Source organism: Capricornis sumatraensis, chromosome 4 (genome assembly GCF_032405125.1).
Source record: "Capricornis sumatraensis isolate serow.1 chromosome 4, serow.2, whole genome shotgun sequence".
In the NCBI taxonomy this organism is placed as follows: Eukaryota; Metazoa; Chordata; class Mammalia; order Artiodactyla; family Bovidae; genus Capricornis; species Capricornis sumatraensis.
This window is the reverse complement of record NC_091072.1, coordinates 115,012,735-115,032,608: the sequence shown is the minus strand read 5'-3', so window position 1 is coordinate 115,032,608 and position 19,874 is coordinate 115,012,735. Positions and strand designations below refer to the sequence as shown.

The 19,874-nt window shown below is 49.9% G+C and overlaps 1 protein-coding gene across 2 annotated transcripts in view; it reads left to right on the top strand.

The window, feature by feature from the left end:
- SYN3 (synapsin III) overlaps positions 1-19,874 on the top strand; it is a 447,307-nt gene that overhangs the window by 411,757 nt on the left and 15,676 nt on the right. For both annotated transcript variants that reach the window (XM_068970770.1, XM_068970769.1), the window contains 3 exons: positions 8,201-8,343; positions 13,339-13,413; positions 16,304-16,406. In XM_068970770.1, coding sequence (XP_068826871.1) covers positions 8,201-8,343; positions 13,339-13,413; positions 16,304-16,406 — 321 coding nt within the window. The remainder of the gene's footprint in view (positions 1-8,200; positions 8,344-13,338; positions 13,414-16,303; positions 16,407-19,874) is intronic.

The following is a 19,874-nucleotide window of genomic DNA, read 5'->3' as shown; positions in this document are numbered from 1 at the left end:
AATATAGTAGTTAGACAACATTTTATTTCAGATGGGTTTAAAGACTAGTCCAAATTGCTTTCTCTCATTAACTAGCCCACCTTAAGCTAAGAGCCTTGTCTTGATGAATCAATCTAGAATAGAATTTATGTCATTTAAAAAGCACAGTATCCTTGTAACTTTCCTAAGGTGGGGACTGGTTTAAAGTACGGACCAGTTTATTGGCTATCCCACTCCGCCTGCTGTGGGTTTCTCAAACCCACGTTTCACAGGAGGAGCAGACAGGCTCTTCTCCAGGGACGTTGCACCAGAGGCTTGCGTTATTCACTGCTGGGGGAGGGTGCCAGAAGCAATAACATTAGGCCCACAGTTCCCAAACTCTGCGCCCAAGGCCCTAGGGCAGCAGAGTGTATTTTAAATTTTCAGGGGGAAACACAGCAGTTCTCGGCATCAGTCAATCACCATGCAAATTACTAGCCGAGGTGGTTCACAGTTTCAACATTAGATCACAGCGTATTCCTTTCGGTGACATCACATTTTTGCAAAACTGGGGTTTTGGTGGTGGTTGTGCTAAAAGGCAAGTACTATATGAGAATCGGTATGGAACAGGAAATGGGGGTGAAGTGTCTGCTCTGATTCTAAGGTCCAGGAATGTATGCAGTGCCCAGCAAGCACACATGGCTCGTTTGTAAGTGATTGTAGTTATTTATGAATGAAATAAAGATATTATGTACATTGTTTATTTCAGTGACTAAGCTGGTAGGACATAAATAGTTGGCACTTCTTTTGGCCTTGGAATGCCATGAAATCATTCCTTAGATGGGCATCGTACATCCAGAAAGTGGGGACTCGTGCACTAGGTTTTTTGTAATTCCCATTTAACTCTTTTAAGCTTTTGATGCTGAACTCAGGAATGATTTTGAGCTTAATTCTGTGAGCATGGCTTAATGATGTATGCGTGGAACCTACCCTTGAGAGTGAAGCAGCTACAGGGCTGGGAAATATTTACTGGGAGGGAAAACAGATATTTAGCTCATCTCTCTCACTCCATCTAACTAGCTTCTTAATGAGCGTAGACCACTTTGGAATGAGCTGGAAGCACGCCTTCCTGTTATAAAAACAGAAAAACAAGCATGCGTTTGTGTGCCAGGGTTATGGTTTTATTATCTCGAACTAGGAGTGGCCTGAATATCCAGCTGGCTCAACCAGCTAATTATTGCCGGAAAAAGAGACTACAGAGCAAGTGTTCTGAAGCTACAGTTATTATTTTTGGTAGATCCCCCTGCTTAGCTTTTAGCTTATTCATAAATAAATCAGCCAGTTCAGTAAATTGCCTCATATAGTTAGTTATCTTTGAAAACAACAAGCTTGCCCCGGTCATCACAGCAGATGGAGCCTGCTCCAAACTGGGCCTTCAACAGAAACCTGATGGAGATGGATTTGGCTGGGGTGAGCTGCTGGTCATACTCGCCTGAAACATTTTCTAGGCTATTGAAATAGGGCGATGGGCTTCAAAGGCTCATGTGTATTTCTATCAATGTTGATTCTGAACCATCTTCTAAGAAGGATCTTGGCCCCATTCCCAGTGTTCACCGCTGAGGGCAAGTGGGATAGCCCTTCCTCCAAGCATGAATCCCTCTTAGCCCTCAGCTTCCACAAAAAAACTTCAAGGCTCCGTTTTCTGCTGATACTTGTGAGTCTCTTTTCAACAGGCAGCATCAGCCCCAGGGCCACTGTACCACCTTTCCCCTTTGCCTGAATTCTCTTCACCCAGCTCTTCTCATGACTGGCCTCTTCATTCATTCTTTCAGCAAATATTGAGCCATCTTCTGTGTGCCAAACACTATGCTAGGTTTCAAGGTATTAAAAGGAATGATAATAATGGTTAACATTTGTTGAAATCCTGTGATGAATGAAGAGTTCTTCTAAACCATTTATATGTATCTCATTTGATGTTCAACAGCAATCAAGTCATCCACACTGGATATTAACAAGTTACCCACATTTTGCTAATAAGGAAAGTAAGACACAGAGAAGCTAAGTACCTTCCCCCAAGGTCTCACAGCTAACAAGTGACGGAGCTGGGCTTTGAGCTTGCATTCTTCAACATTTTGTTGTATTGTCTCCCTAGAAAGACACAGGAGGCTCTGGTTTTATTCAGTATTGGGCTTACATTTTAATGGAGGAGAGAGACAATAATCACATTATCAATTAAGTCATTTCAGCTAGTCAAAGCTGGTAAGAAAAAAAATAGTAATTCAGTAGAGACTTCTCAGAGTGGCAGGAAGGAGTAGCTACTTGATATCAAGTAGCTGGAAAAGCCTCTGAAAAAAAACAGCCAAGGGAAGGTGCCCAGGAAAATGATTTCAAGCAGAGAGAATAGCAAGTGCAAAAGCAGTGAGGCAGGGACAGGTTGGGCCGAGTGCAAAAGAAAAAGATGACCAGGAACCAGATCGTAGAAGCTTTTTAACCTGGGCTGCACACATTTTCCTGGGGAGCTTACAAAAATACTGATGCCTTGGCCCATGCCCAGAGATTCTGAGGAAATCAGTCTGAGGTTTTGGCTCAGGCAAGAGGAATTCTAAATGAGATGAGTGCAGCAGTCCAGTGCAGAATGGTGGTGGCGTGGACCAGGGCAGGGGTGGTGGAAAGGCAGCATCTCTCCTTCAGCCCTGCTCCCTCCACACCACCCACCTGTGGTCCATGGGAAGCATGCACATCCTTAGCCTGGATAAACCAAAAGCAGGATGCTCACCTGCAGATAGCCTGGGGAGGATTCAGCACCAGAGACAGAGCAGTCTTGGTGGGTGTCCCACTGAAGCCCCTACTGGACATAGCACAAGAGAGAGCGGTAGGGTGACATAACCTTTCCCTAAGAAATCACCGTCTCACAGTCTCTAATCTCTGACAGCCCAACCTTATTATATCAATGTGGGTGAAGCTATCAGTTCTTGGCCATAGTGGTGTCTGTCACAGCTCACTCTGGGAGGTGGCATCTTTGTCTTCTTGCTACAGCACTAGCTGAGACAGAGTGTACATTGGGGTTGTCCAAAGAAATGGAAACCATAAGAAGGGTATACATAGACTTATTTTAAGGCATTGGTTTATGTGATTAATTTCGTGGTGCTAGTGGTAAAGAATCCACCTACCAATGCAGGAGACAAAGGAGATAAGGGTTCAGTCTCTGGGTTGGGAAGATCCCCTGGAGGAGGGCAGGGCAACCCACTCTGGAATTCTTGCCTGGAGAATCCCCTGGACAGAGGAGCCTGGCGGGCTACAGTCCATGGGGTCACAAAGAGTTGGATATGACGGAGAGATTTTGCTCTCATGTTGGGATGGGTTAAGAAGAGAGTGACTTGGGCATACCTGGATGACTCACATCCAGTGGATGAAAACCAGACTCAAGGCAAAGAGCCATGACTTACCCTGTATGATCAGTCATTGGAACCATTTGAGCACTCTTGGTCTAATATACAGTCGGACAAGTTCCCTGAGATGGTATGAGCTGCCTTGCCCTGTAGTGAGCTCCCTGTTACTGCTTGAGGCGTTCAAGCAAAGAGCGCACAGTCTGCTGAGGCTGTAAGGTGACTTTCCCAGGCCTGGATGAAGCCCACTGAGGAGACTCGGAGTTGTCTCTTGGCTCCTGTCTCCAGTTTGTCTCCCTCCGCACATGTATGCACGCGTGCAAGCACACACACACTCACACTCACATGAGGGAGGTGAAGCAGTTCAAAAAGCCAGAGAGGACGAGAGTGTGAGAAACCACACGGGGATCCAGTGAGGAAAACAAGGAGGAGAGATGGGAAGGAGACAGCGCTGAGAGGGGTGGGCCAAGTGGGGAAGGGGAGGAGGAGGGAGAGGAAGAGACGGGGAAAGGTTGCCTCTCACTAGAGGCGACCACGGGAGATGCAGAGGGAGAGCGGGCAGAGAGGGGACAGGCGGTACTGCAAGTAGGAGGCAAAGCATGGGAGAAGGCAGTGGACATGGGGGAGAGGAGGCATGGGGCCCAGGAGGAGGGGAGGTGGGCAAGGCCGAGGAAGCAGGGCACAAGAGACAGGGCCGGGCCGCAGAGTGGCTAGGGAGGTGGGTGAGGATGTGAGTCTTCAGAGTCAAGGAATTCACTGGGCACAGGTCCCCAGAGCAGCAAATGGGTAATCTTGAGTCACAGCTCATTTACAGTTTCCTGTTTTCAGCTTGTCTCTGTGAACAGTTGGAGGGGTTTCCAGCTAGTAAATACATGGGAGTGCCAAGACTCCCTTCCCTGCCTGTGGCCGTTCCATGGCTGCCCGTCCCCAGCACCTTCTCACGCCACCTCCCTTTATGCCCTGAGCACCAGCCCAGCAGCTCCTCCAGCACCACCCGACAGGCCACCTGCTCCCCTCTGCAAGGCCCCTGACTTCACCAGGTTCACAAGGAACATGAAGGAAGCCGTAAGCCTCTTCCAAGTACTGCACTCATGCTCACCGATTGCGCCACTGGCGCTCCACTAGGAAGCTGTAAACCTTTTAAGTGTGGAATCCAGCCCAATCATTTACAGAAAAATTTACTTTATAAAACAAGTTTCCCTGAAACACAGTTTCTTCGCCTTTTTCCAAGACCCCGTATTTTTCCTTCCATCCCCTTCCACTCTTCCCAGTTACAAGAGTTATAAAGAATTATAAAGAGTTACATCTTTATCCATCCTTCTTCAACTCAACCCAGCAGACATGTCTGGGCCATCCACAGCATTGCAGACAGCAGGGTTACAACTGGGAACAAGACGCCTTGTCTGCCCTCAGGAAGCTTGTGTCTAATGGGGAGACAGACATGGAGCCAGGGGTGGAGTCGGGTTTTATGGGGCTCAGACAGCACACAACTTGAGCATAAAATGACCAGCCTATGTATAAGAAACCTGGGTTACGTGTTCAGTCCTGGACAGGATGAGTGCCCCACCCAAACACCCGACTCTAGAAGGGTTCACAAAGGAAGGTTGAGATGACCATTAATTAATTAAACCGCTGCATCTATACTTTCTCTCTTTTGTCTATCCTGTGAATAAATGAATGCATATATGACGCATTCTACAGATATTTACTTAAGGATGAAGTTTAGCTTCTGTAACAAAAACCTATGTTGGCTTAAACAAGCTAGGACCTTCCCTCTCACATAACCGGCTCCTTCCATCCTTCCTTCCTGGGGTGTTGCCTTTCAGATACAAAGTCTATGATGGTGCCCCTCCAGCCAGCCAGATGAGGAAAGAAAGAATTGTGAAGCATTCCCCCTTCCTGCCTCACACACACATTTCCCTTTTAAGGCAGACCTGGAAGTTCGAACCCAACTTCTGCTCAAGTCCCATTGACCAAAATGTGATCAACCAGCCTTGAGTACATGAGCACACACAGGTGCCAGGGAGATGAGGAAGTATAATGTTTATTCTGGATGGTCGTGCACCCCCAGATTAAGGCATTTCACAGCTATAGAAAAAGAGAATGGATGCTGTGGACAACTAGAAATCTCTGAGACAGGCTGCGGCGTATGTTGTGCTTACTAGGAAACTGAGGTGCAGAAGTAGCTCTGGTTCTTCCCAGGTCCATCCACTGACAAAACTGAATTAAACGAGCTGTTCCTGCAAGCTACCAGCCCCATTCTTTAATTTCAGTAACTCGGACGCTCTTTACCAGATCCCAAATGATGGCCGAGAATGAAATACTATGACCACCCGAGGGGCAGTTGAAGGAAGGGGAAGCAATATAGACTGTGAAGAAGTTGCCAGGGGAAAAAAGGAAGAGAACCAGAAGAGAATAGTGAAACCAAATTTTAAGTTTAGTGATTTCATATACCATGGAGTGTCAAAGCAGCAAGAGGACCCAAAGAAGCGCGATTGGATTCACCAATGAGGAGGTCAGAAGTGACCTTTGCCAAGTCATTTTGTGTGGAATGGTGGGGAATGGAATCCAAAGAGAGTTGGTTTGGGAGTGAGTGGAAGATGAGGATGCTGAGATGGAGAGAGCGGTGGTAACTGAGGTACTGAAAAGCAGGAACAACCTGAGATTAGTGGATCCATGATCATGGTGATTCAAAAGGTAAAGAATCAATGACCCATGGTGGATTCATGTCAATGCATGGCAAAACCAATACAGTATTGTAAAGTAAAGTAAAAATAAAATTTTTTTTAAAAAAGAAGAAGAAAAAAAAGAATCAATGAAGAGCAAGAGCTGAAAAATGCATGGCAGAAATACAGTCTGGCTGCTTTAACAAAGGCCAAAATAACAATGGCTTAAAGAAGATTAAAGGTTTACTTCACTCTCCTGTAGGAGTCTGAGCATACACAATCAAGGGCAGACTAGAGACACCATGGTGTGGGAAATCCAGGTTCCTTCCACCTTATTAGTCAGTCGTGCTCAACGTGCAGCTTCCATCTTGTGGCCCATGAAGGTTGCACCAGCTCCCACCATCATGTAAACATCCCAGTAGAAGAAGGGAGAGGGAAAGGGAAGTTTTCTTTCATCTTAAAGGCACCACCCAGAGATTGCTCACATCACATCCGCTCACATTTTCACTAGCTGGACTTGGACACTTGGCTACATCTACCGAGATAAGGGAGACTGAGACAAAGTCATCTTTAGCTGAGAGACCAAATCCCCAGAAAAAAACTTCAAGGGTCCTATTGCTGAGGAAGGAGGGGACAGCAAGCAGTCAGAGCCTTAGGGGACCTAGAACAAAGGGTGGTTTCGGCCTTTGGTGGGAGGAGGCTCACGGTCTCAGAGGCGGGGACACAAAGAGAGCAGAGAGGAGGTCTGCCAAGCTGTTTACTATCTGTTGGGCAGGGGAGCAGGCGTGCACTCGTAAGTACCCTGAGATGGTTCAGAGAACACTGCTTTTGGAGTCCTAGGTTTCATTCTCAGCTCTGTGCTTAGCTGCTCTCTGGCCTTGGACAAGGAAAGAGATCTCCGTTTCCACATCTGTTAAATGGTTATAATAATGCCCACCCTGTCTGCCCCACAGTCCTGTTTCGAGTTCCAGAAGAGAACTGAGGAGATGTTCTGTAAGTGTGAGGTCGGGGCAGATGTGGACGGCATCGTTATGGGGGGCTGGAGTGGTCTAGGCACTGCTGAGCCTGAAGGGCAGGGGAAAAAGGGCTGGAAGAAGCTGGAAGGACAGCACCACCCCACACACAAGCTCCACACACCCATCCCCGAGGATCTGGCCTCTGCCCACTGCTGGCCAAGAAACCCCTCTGTTGTCCAAGTGAGGATGACAGGGGAGGGGGCATGCAGCCATGCACAGGGGCTGGAGTCAGCCTCTGGTGTGTCTTGAGATCGCCCTCGCAGAGCCTTGGCCTCATCCCCTGCCCTTGGCCTTGGAAGCTCTCCTGAGACCTCTCACTGACCCCAGGGCACACCCCATGTCCCTGGCCTCAGCCCAGTAAACAGCATGAGTGAGTTTCTCCCCCAGGCCTCTGGCCTAGCAGAGCTAGCTGTGTCCAGAGCAGTCACACTCCCTCCACACACATACATGCCCACACTGCCTGCACACTCAGAAGCACCACACCATGTGCATCACATGTGCAAATACCCCACACATATGCCACGAACTGCACATTCCACACACACTCTACACGTCCCCCACAAACTTCACACAGCCTATGTGCACACACCTGCCCATGCACACCACACGCACACACACACACACACACCTACACTGGTCTCTATCCCATATCACACCCCCTACCCGGCTCCCCACACTGCTGCAGGAGTGCTTTTTCTCAAACATAAATGTGGCTACTTTCTTGTTTAAACTCCTTTCCATCAAGTGGCTGTCCAGAGCCTTCAGGCTAGCATTCTAGCCCCTGCCAAAGCTGTTGAGGCCCACCATGCAGGTATCTCCACCCTCCTGCCCCCTCAGCTGGTCTGGACCACTGGCCCGCCCCCCTCTCCCAGCTCCTCCTGCCCCTGGCTTGTCCATCCTCCATCCTCTCCAGAGAATGTACCTGCTTCATAGTCCATGTGAGAATCGTATTCCCTCTCCTGACCCCTGTTCAGAGCCCACCCCTCCTATAAAGATTCCCTTGACTTCCCCAGGTGGAATGCTGCCTTTGGGGAGCAACTTGCATCCTGTGTCTGCCTCCGCTGCCAGGCAGATGATCTCACGGTCACTATATATGCAGCCCTGGGTCCCAGCACGAGGTGTGTGCTCAGTGAACACCAGGTATGTGGTACTCATCCTCTCATCCTCCCAACAGATCAAAGTAGAAAACCAGCACGACTACCAGGACATCACCAGCATGGTGGCTATGGCCAAAACCTATGCCACCACCGAGGCCTTCATTGACTCCAAGTATGACATCCGCATCCAGAAAATTGGATCCAACTACAAAGCGTACATGTGAGTCCCTGGGCAGGGGCAGGGGCTGGGAGGCTGGAAGGAAGGGTAGGAGCAGAGTGTGAGAGGAACCGAGACTAAATCCCATGGCAGAGACCCCATAGGGACATCTTATCTTCCCTTTCCGTCTCCTTTACTTCCTTTCATCTCTAGTTAGCACAGAGGAAGGCTGCTGTTCCATCATGGCTTATTTCAGGGCAAAAATCTGTCTACCTAAATGAAGGCCATTTCCCCCAGAGAAAGACTGTTGGCCTCTTTCCGAGTATACAGGGGATGTGTGTCACAGAAGACATACATAGAAGGGACACTTGGGAACACATCAGGGGTGGCCTTGAGTGCCTTGCTGAGGATTTGGGATTTTCTTCTCTTCCCTTCTGAGCAGAGAAGTGTCATGACCTGACCTGTAACCATGAAAGGAAGGCTCTGGGGCTATGGGCTGCAAAAGGGTTTCTCTGGGGCTAATAAGATCAGGTAGGAGATTACACCAGATTTCTTCACCTGCAAGCAGTAAAAACCATATCTGACTAATATGGTGGGATGTTTTTAAAGGGAATTTATTAGAAACCCATGGATGATCAGAAACTTAAAAAAACTAACCCCAAATTACCAATTTCAGAAATATTGGGATTCAGGGCAGCCCCAGGAATCTGGGTAGCCAGAAGTAATAGACAATCTTCGTGGCACCCCATTAGGAAGGGAATCTACCGTAATCATTTTCAGGGCTTAACTCAAGATTACGATTCCATGGAAACAGTGCTGATTAGTCCAACGGTGGTCACATGATTATCAGAAGACGGCAGACGATCAGTATAGAGAGTCCCACCAAGACAGCATGCGACACAGGCAGGGTCATTATCCAGTGGAGATAGAGGTTCTGTGACTAAAAGAAAAGGGATGAATGCCAGAAAATTCATCACACATTCAATCCAGGGGTGGTTCAGGCAGATGGTGACTCATGCTGGAGCTGTGGTTACAAGGATGAGTGGGAGCTCTTGACTGCATGGAGGCCTCGGTCTTTTCTGCTCCAAGGCCTCTCTGTCTTACTTTGGAATAGTGCTGGTTCCACTTGAAATGATGAGACTCCAGAGAGGCAATAAGTGCCTGGTCTCCAAGCCTGGATGGAGTGCTGATTGCATGGTTCCACCTTTGAAGACTGCAACAGATGGTTCTGGACAGTTGGAAAATCTCTCTATGTGCTTCTGTGTGGTGGAGCTGTGCTCTAGGTCAGGGTCAGCAAATCACAGCCCACAGGCCAAGTCTAGCTCCCACCTGTCTCAGTAAGTAAGGTTGAGTTGATCACAGCCATACATCTCCATTTCTGTATTATCTAGGGTTACTTTTGCTCTACCTGGATTGCTTAGACTGGAGGTTGGCAACTTTTTTTTCTGTAAGTGGCCAGATGGTCATTTTAGGCTCTGCAGGCCTCACAGTTTCAGTTGCAACCACTCCACTCTGCCACTGCCTGGAAAACTGTAGAAAATGCAGTCCATTGACCTACAAGGAAATATGCCCAGGAAAGGGATGGAGCCAAGGAATACTTCTGGCCTGTCTTGCCAACCGTTCTCCCACCCATGAGCCAGGCCAGACCTGTCACTGCTCTCAGATGCCTTCAGGGCGATAAAGTCACCTCCCCACACCCATAACCCCTCTGGGTCGGAGAACATTCTAGTGAATGGTCCAACACATTCCTGAGGCCTCCACCGTCCCTCATGATATCATTTCCCTCCTCTCCTCATTGTTAACATTTCCACTTGACATTGACGACACCTTGTCCCAGTTTCTCTTCTTGAGGATTACCTCATTGCTGCATTCTTTATGCTGAGCCTTTCTGTCCTGACAGCTCCAATTTGTCATTAGTTATGGCGTTTCCTGGACCCTGCATTGGCCCACGTCCGAGGGAAGGGGTTCGTGTCAGACCTCAGTGTAGAACGCCCTCTCCACCCATGACCATTCAACGTCCTTTCTGGCCCACTTCCTGCCCTGCACTCAGGCCTTTGTGCTTGTTGCTACTGAAAGTCATTGTGTCTAAGTCCTCTCAGCAGACAGAGCTGGGAAATAAATGTGTGTATCTCAACCCGTGTATACACACATGTCTATAATTATTTCTCTCTATATATCCGTCTATAGCTAAAGCTAAAGAGTACATATTGATGTGTCAGACTTTCAACTAGTACTCGGTTTTCCACATGATTCACTTTAGCCTTCCCAAGTTGCTTATCTGTAACTTTCCACTCCCAACAGGGAAAAAACCTGGCTTCCCCCATCCTCCACCCACATACTTCTTTGTTCAATCCCAGCACGTACGTATAGTTGCAGAACTGTCAAGCTGTAGCCCCATAAGAAACGAATTTACCAACTATGGTAGAGGACTTATATATGGTTTCTTCTGTTCTTAGGCACCCAGTCTCCACTAATTTCCAAAGTTAGTTAGGTCAGCACCTTTCCCCTCACCCCTGCCCTCTGCAACAAGGGGGTCAGCATCAAGCCTGTCATAAACATAGATCCCATTGTCACAGCCTACATTCCATCCTGCATGCAAGCAGCTGCGTCATGTTTGGGCCAGTCAACTTTTTTCCCCAAACCTGTGATCGGCTCTGCCATGGAGAGTCATGGTTAAGAGCACAGAGTTTCTCAGATACGGTTGGTGGCTTCTGTCATTCAATGGGACTGATGATAACAATAATGTCCATCTCGTTAGGTTTTGTGAGACTGAAGCCTGTGTTTATAAAGCCTTTAGACCCATGTCTCAGACATAGAAAGCACTCACTAAATATCAGCTCTCTCTATCATTATCTTCTTGGAAGGAGACCAATCTAGCTTGTGCTCCTGCTGTTTCTGGCATTAAAATGCTTTCTTTTCTCATCTACACTTACTGAAAAATAATAGTAGCACCCACTGTACTAAGAGATTTATGAGAATCTTTCCTTTAATCCACATGATGCCCTATAAGCATGGTACTAAAATGGTTCCTATTTACTAATGAGAAAATACTCAGAAATGTTGTCCATGGTTATACTAGGAAACACTACAGCCAGGGTTCAAACTCGTACCTGTCTGACTCAAGTCAGTTCTTACCTTCCCTTGTCACCATACAGATCCCACTCTACTATATCCTACTCATCCTTCCAGGTACATCTCAGTCACTACCTTCTGGGGTCACATAAAGTGTCTAAAAAGTTGTTTCCCCAGAATGCCTCACACCTCATGTGTACTGCTAATCCTACCATGCCTATGTTCTGGTTTTAGGCTAGTCTACCCTTTAAGGTAGTGAACAGCTGGAGGAGGGGGGTCATCTCTGCGCACTCAGATTAGTCCTGTAGTCAGGACATAGGGTGGCCTGATGATTGTTTGCCAAATTGAATTTAATTGCATTGAGTTGAACTGAACTGAACTGAACCAACTGAAGCTTATCAATGTCACTTTAACCTTTATGGCTCCTGTTGGCCACCTGGTCTCAGCATCTGCTATCCTCAGATACATTGTATTTTCTCTTTTAGAAAGACATTTGATAGCACTGGTTCACCCTTGAAGCTCAATCACATGCCTTTCCTTGGTCATGAAACAGATCACTTTATCACTTCCATTTTGCTTAAAGCCATTCAGTCTTTGCTGAATCCAGACATGCCACTGGATATATTTGTCTGTATTTCTCTTCAGCATACACAACCCCTTACCTAGTAAGTTGTTGCCTGGAACCTGCTACCCGCCAGGAACCCTTGGACACTAGAGGTACAGAGGGACGAGTCAAACATGCTCCCTGCCCTCAGGGAAGTCAGCACACTAAAGCGGTCATTGCAACTGAGATGAGCATTTCTAAACATTGGTAGAATGTAGTATAGGGGGTTCTTATTGGGGAAGTGTAATGGCACCCCACTCCAGTACTCCTGCCTGGAAAATCCGATGGACGGAGGAGCCTGGTGGGCTGCAGTCCACGGGGTCGCTAAGAGTCAGACACAACTGAGCGACTTCACTTTCACTTTTCACTTTCATGCATTGGAGAAGGAAATGGCAACCCACTCCAGTGTTCTTGCCTGGAGAATCCCAGGGATGGGGGAGACTGGTGGGCTGCCATCTCTGGGGTCGCACAGAGTCGAACACAACTGAAGCGACTTAGCAGCAGCAGCAGCAGTAGCAGCACGTCAGAAAGTCGCATTTTCAGATGAAACTTGAAAGATGAGTAGGACTTAGGGAGACAAGGATGGAGATGAAGACTGTATCAGGCAAAGGGGAAAAGTGTATGGAGGCCTATACACAGGAAAAAATCCATGGGCTTTGGAGCACCTGAGGGGAGGTCAGCTGTTGCTGGAGCAGAAAAAGCAAGGGAACTGAGAGGGTGATGAGGCAGACAGAGACAGAAGGCCTTCCTGCTCTTCACCATGAAAAGGCAGTCACTTCTCGCCATTGGTTATTTTTCCTACATTCTAGTGCTCAAAAAAGATTCCAGAGTCACCAGGGGCTATACTACCCTAGTTCTAAAAAAAAAACAGGAGGCCATTTGAAGGATTTAATCTGATAGTGTAGGCATTCATTAAAGTCAATTTTACATTTCAAAGGTGGCTTAGGAAAAGATACATAAGACCCAAGAAATAAGACAATCAACATAAAGGGAAATAAAAACACAAAAAATAAATCTGAAGACAGCATGCTTATCTAAGAATGCACGTCATAGTGGGCTTCCCAGGTGACGCTCAGAGTAAGGAACCCACCTGCCAATGCAGGAGGCATAAGAGACATGGGTTCGATCCCTGGGTCAGGAAGATCCCCTGGAGAAGGAAATGGCAACCCACTCTAGTATTCTTGCCTGAAGAATCCCATGGACATAGGAGCCTGGCAGGCTACAGTCCATAGGATAGCAAAGAGTCCAACATGACTGAAGCAACTTAGAACAATGTAAGCCAGATATTTGAATCAGAGCCACCAAACAGCCAAAGCAAAAAGGAAAGCAGATCAGCGGCAAGCATCCCTACTTCCCTCACTGTGTCGTTTGTTCTGGTGCAGGAGAACCTCCATCTCTGGAAACTGGAAGGCCAACACAGGCTCTGCCATGCTGGAGCAGGTGGCCATGACAGAGAGGTAAGTGGTAACGGAGGTGCTTAGGGATGGGTACCAGCCGCAGGGGGAGGTAGACAGCGATACAAGGATCCTGTAATGAATGCCGTCTCACACTTTGGCCAGCGTCTCACCGCCCACAGAGCACTTTCCTAGGCATGATCTACTTTACTGCCCATAATAGCCTTCAGGGCATGTTTTACAACAACCTCATTTTACAGATGGGGAAGATGGTTCAGAGGGGGAGCGTGGCTTGTCCAAGTCACAGAACTGATCAATGGCAGAGATAAAACTAAAACCTTGACATCTTGACTCTACGTCCGGGGTCTTTGTGGCCCTGCCAGTTGCTGCAGGAAGAGAGCAGGAAGTCCTTGCCAGTCTCTTCTGCTCTTGACAGCTGTATGGAAGCATCCCATTAGGGTACCAGGGCTCCCACCCGGAGCGTCCACTCCTCTCTCAGATGTATTCCTGTCTCAACATGAGGAGGGAGAGGTCAATTTCCTGTGAATCATGAATGCGGCAGAAAGGCACACTGGTTGAAAGTTCCTCCCTTTAAACAACACCTGTGAGCCATCTTCACCTGAAGAAGGGCCAGCCACCTGCTTTTGAGGCCAGCAGCACACACATCCCTTGCTGAGTGCCCGGTGACCTCTGCGTGCAAGCCTTCAGTGACAATGGGCAAGGCATGGGCTTTGGGGTCAGAAAGGTCTGTTCAGTGAACATGTATTGAGTACCTACTGCATGCCATGTATGCTGAGCACTAAAGAGGTCCAGATGAAAAGACCCAACCCTTCCCTTCAAGAACTCTGTATCAGTTGCAAGTTTCAGAAAATGGATTAGTTGGAGCCAAAGGGGATTTACTGGCTTGTGGCAATGGAAACTTCAGAGGTGCAGCTCCAGGTAGGTCTTTAGAACTTATTCTACCCACCCACTCCAGTACTCTTGCCTAGAGAATTCCATGGACAGAGGAGCCTGGTGGGCTACAGTCCATGGGGTCACAAAGAGTCGGACACGACTGAGAGACTTTCACTTTCACTGCCAACTTCAGTCCAGCTTTCTTCCATGTTGGCTTCATTCCGGTCAGCTCACTCATATAGTGATCCAAAGTGGCCCCAGGCTTACAGCTTAACTGTGTCGAGTCCAGCAGAAAGACGATGTCTTTCCCAACCATTTCAATCAAAGCCTGGAGTTGAGCCTTATTCACTGATAGGCCTGACTTAAGTCACATGACCATCATGGAGCCCATCACTATGACCCAGAAAGCAGCAGCACTGTAATCAGGTACTCCTGTGTCACGTCTCGGCCCCGAGAGAGGGAAGTGGGACCACCGTGCTACAGTAACACGGACTGAGACTTAGGGGAGGGATGTAACACGGTTCCTGCCCTTGTGGAACTCCCTGTCCAGGGCTCTAAGCTGAGGAAACAGCATGAATTAAAGTCAGTGGTCCTGCCTCCTTCAGAGCTGTGTTACACAGGTTAACTACCCTTTCTGAACTTCTTCAGCTGTACATTGGAGGTAATGCACCCAAGCCAGAGGGCTGATGAGAAAGGGATCTTCAGTTGGCAGGGAGTGTACTGGAAATAGTGGTCTCCTTCCCTTCCCGCCAGTCCCAGGTGCCGCCCCCAAGGTGGGTGCCCGCCTGTGCTCTCCAGTCTCAGGGGTTGTGCTCGTTCCCTGGCACAACTGCACCCCCTGGTCTGGGGGAGTGACAGCCTTCCCCCAGTGGGCATTCAAGGGGCGGTCGTGGCCCTTTTCTCCACCACCTTTCCAGAACGTAAGCCCAGCCTTTCCCTGGGCCTCGCACGCTGCTCAGAGGTGTCTCCAGCAGGTCATTATCTCCTTGGCTCTGCTCAGTTCCAGGCCCATGGGCCATTCCCTGCTGTGGAAGTGGGGCTGCTCAGGCCTGGAATCCACTTTCCCTTCTGCAAATTCATGGTCAGTAGCCTCAGTGCCTCAAGGGGACTTAGCAGCAGAGATGAGAGAGCCAGCTCTGAGAGCCCTTCAGCTCATTCCAGGCCTTATGGCTCAGAGACACAAATAGATCTCTGAGCAGGCGTGCCCCATGTGACCCTGGAGGGTGGGGAGAAAAGCAAGAACATTGACACAAAGTCCCCTGTGACTCCAAATCCAGCCACCACGAAGGAAGCCAAGCACAAGGCTGGGAAGATACAACCATCCCCTTGTTGCAGGGTCAGAGTCCAGCACTGAGATCTTCTGCAAAGCAAACGGACCCTACAGCCATCAAGTGGCTGGAAAGGGAACAAAAGCAGCAGGTCCAGAGGGCCAGGCCCCCGGGCCAGTCTGGAGAAGCCTGCCAGGCTCCTCTGCCTGCGTGCCCCAGGCAAGGGGGAGAATACACCCTTTGTCCCCGCAGGCTGGGCCTGGGAGGGATTTCTGGGGCCCTTCAAGCAGTTTTCCCAAGGGAAAAGGACTTCAGGAGCAGCTGGGGTCCAGGACAGCTCCAGCTGGGAGCAGGACAAGCTCCTCGGTACTGGGGGGCCGGCAAAGTCCTGGGGAGGGGAAGGAGGTCAGGTCTCTGAGATCACCCCAACTCCCCTCACTCCTCCCCCTCATCCCGCTTGCCGCCTGCCTGCCTAGCTGCCTGTCTCACCTCCCTCTGCGTGTCTCTCACTGTCCCTCTGCATCTCTGCCTCTCTTTCCACCCGTTGTCTCTCGCACTGCCTCTGTCTCTCTGCCTCTCTGTCTCTCGTGCATCTCTGTCTCTTACGCCTTCCTGTCTCTCTCCATCTCTGAATGGGTGTGTTTGTGCGTATGTCACTGTCTGTCTCCTGGCCTGTTTTTTCTGTGGGTGTCTCTCCGGGTCTCTCCTTCCCCCTGTCTCTGCATCTCTCGCCGTCTGCTTCCCGCTCCTGCCCCCTGTCCGGCATACTCACTGTCTGTCCATCCCTGCAGGTACAGGCTGTGGGTGGACAGCTGCTCGGAGATGTTTGGTGGCCTGGACATCTGTGCTGTCAAGGCTGTCCACAGCAAAGATGGCAGAGATTACATCATAGAGGTGAGCAATGGAGCAGGAGTTCCCCCTGGCCGGAACCAGGCCCCTGGGCAGGCATTCCAGAGGGAAGGAGTCCAAGTGTGACCTCCAGTGTGGTCAGCTGTGTCTTAGGTCAGGGCTGGGGCACAAGCAGCCTAGGCCTCAGGGAGTGGCTCCCAGAGGCTTCTCACCCACTGCCCTCACGTACCCCCATCCACCCTCTTGGCTGCATCTTTGTGCCCAGGGGTCCTGCCCTGGACTTTGATGACTTTGGGCATGAGGTTTGACAACCTTCCAACACTTGTGGCCCTAACAGTAGGGGAAGGGCACTGGGCCAAGAGTTGGCAAAATTCTGTCCCCTCCAGTCTGTTAAATTTTCTCAGTGTCCAAGCGGAAAAAGAGGATCCACTTCCACAGTCACCGTGCAGAGTCCATCATCTGTTCAATCAACAAACATGTATTAGGGGCTCCCATGGGCCTGGTGTGGGGCAGTTCTGGAGACAGAGTCCTGAACAAGACACGTATGGAGTGTGCCGGCCGGCAGGGAGGATGGTGCAGTAGTCACTGCGGGGCACTGATGGTTAGGAACGGGGTGAGAGCGGAGGGAAATGTATGAGAGAGGTTCAGAGGGCTCAGAGTACCAGAATCTCTCCCTCAACCTTCCTGCATCTCACAGGCCAACGAGCCCGCTGCCCTCCAGAGCTGTCGCCTGTGGGTCCCTGTGGGCCTCCCATTCCCCTGCCCACCCCCATGACTTCCTCCCCAGGCCTCCCTCAATCCCACAGTCCTCCTCCCACGCCACGGCGCCCCTGTGTCTCTCCTGACCTCACAGCTCCCCCTCCCCTCCTAACCCTTTCCTGGCCCCCGCCAGGGCCCATGGCTCTCCGTGGCTTCCCCTGAAAAGGCTGTGCTGGCTCAGAGTTCTCTCCTCAGTGTCACGTCTCTATGCTCACACACCCCCACCACCCCCACCAGTCCCTCCAGTACTTCCCTTCTGTGGCCTTCTCCTCACACCACAGCAGAGGGGGTGGTGCTGACACACGGCCAAAACACGTGAGGGAGCGCCCTGCGGCTGCCCCCTCCCCTGGGTGTGGGCAGTTAATGGGAAGCACATGGCTGGGATGACCGCGAGAGCCGGCTAGTGCTCCAGCCCCGCGTGCCTGCACCACTCCCAGGACCCGCAGCGAGCCAGGACCAGTGACTGGAGGGGTGGGAGCCCTGCTGGTCTCCTCCTGCCATGCCAGGAAGGCATTCCTCCCACCCTGGCCCCTAGACTGGCCAGCTCGGAGGTGGAGGGGAGGGAGTCCAGGGTGGGCTCAGCCCCTCTGCCCACTCTTGCCCCAAGGAAGGCCCGGTAACTTCCAAGGATGAGTTACCATCTATATTAGCAAGTTCAGTCCTGCTCTAGAAAACAACTCTCAGGAGTTCCTGCAGTCCAGTGGATAAGACTCCATGCTTCCAATGCAGGGGATGTGGGTTTGATCCCTGTGGCACAGTAAAAAAAAACTCCCCTCAAGTCCAGTGGCCACCATACCTGAAATCCCCGCAGCAGCCCCTTCTTGGGGGACACTGCAGGGGCCAGGAGCGGGACCACCATCCTGCACACTTGCTTCTGAGTCAGACCCAGGCTGCTCCCTGGAGGAATGAGGTGCCCACCTTCCTGAGGACGCCTGGGCACTTTGGATCCATGCCCAGGGCCTTGCATCTCCTGAATCCCTCCCTGGCCCTCCTGCCTCTGTATCTCCTCATGGGACCACCAGACATGAACTCAGCTTTGACACACACGTGGTCACTGATTCATTCACCCATTCATTCATTCACTGTTCAGCTCCTCCTCTGGACACCAGCCCCCCAGATGGGGATACGGCCGTGAGCAGGGTAGCAGGGACTCTGCTCTGGAGCTTCCATTCAGAGAGGGGCCTGCAGTCAGCAGGTGAAGGACTCTGGGGCTGCTTCCCCCTCCCTTCTGTGAGTTTAGCTCCTTCTCTCTCAGTTTAGCATTATCTCTGCCCCTGAGAGCTCCTGCCTCTCTGAGTTTCCTCAGCTTTCACTCTTAGGAAACAAAAGTTTGTACCCGTGGGCCCAGGCTCCATGCCTCCAGACATTCAGAGGGTCAGGGATGAAAGACCTTCCACATCTGAAAAGAAAAATCGTGGGTTTGGACTTTTAAAAAACAAGAAAACAACTTCTCAAAAATGTTTCGGGGGAAAAGAATGGCTTTTCAGACTTTTTTTTCCTCTCTCAGAAACATTACAGAGTTGTTTCCCTTGCTTTTTGGTTTAGAGTGGGGCCAAGGGAGATAGGGAACTTTTTACCAGGAAGATAAAAGGTATTTTAAAAAACAAAGACAGGATCTAAAAATACTGATTTCTTTAGCCACCTCTGTGGTAAGAAAATAAAATTTGTGTGACATGTGAAGATCCTCACAGTGAAATACTCAGGGGAAAGACCCTTGAACTTGTCCTCCATGACTTGTCCAGGGAATGACATTGCTCACTGGAAAAATGCTTCCCTGGGGAGACCAGAGCGTCCACTTCCTTTAGCTGTGTCCACTGTGGGGACTGCAAAATGCTCTGACCTCAGGTTCACTGTGGCGGCTGTTTTCCACTGTAGGGAACATAGGAAACAGAAACCAGAACAAAAAAGGAGTGGGCAGGCAGGGTCAGGAAGAGAAAGGCCAGAGCTGTGCACACTCAGACGCCACAGTCATAACTCAGCTCAGCCCACGTTGACTGAGACTGACTGTCCTTGTGCCGGGCAATGGGATCCAGAAAGCCAAGGACCCAGGCCCAACCCACAGGGAGCTCAATTTGCTAATACAATCTGCGTTCACATCCTTGAGTTTGCTTTTCAGCTTCCCAACCATAATAGGGCTTCCCTGGTGGCTCAGTGGTAAAGAATCCACCTGCAATGCAGGAGACACGGGTATGATCCCTGGATCAGGAAGATCCCCTGCAGAAGGAAATGGCTACTCACTCCAATATTCTTGCTTGGCAAATCCCACGGACAGAGGAGCCCGGCAGGCTACAGTCCATGGGGTTGCAAAGAGTTGGGCACGACATAGCAACCAAACAGCAACAACTATAGTAGGCGCTTTAGATTAATGGGCTCCTAAAAGTCCCAGATGCAAGGGTCTTCGCAGCTGCCCAACCCCCTCAGGTTATAGTTGAGGAAAACAACAGGCCCACAGATGAGAATTGAGCTGCCAAGATCATACCATGAGTCCCTAGGAGAACCAGAGCCTGGAAGCCAGGTCTCCGGTTCCCAGTTCTTACTCAGAGCTGTTTGGCGATTGTTGAGATGTAGAAGGAGTGCTCACTGTCCTGGAACTTGCTACTTCTCTGACCCTCAGCTTTCCCATCAGGATAAGAACAGTAATGGTACTATCTCAAAGAGATACTCTGAGATTTATGTGAGATCTCCACCCAGTGCTGCGAACAGCACCTCCCACCTAGTAAAACCATACAGCACTTACTAGTATCCTTATCGATA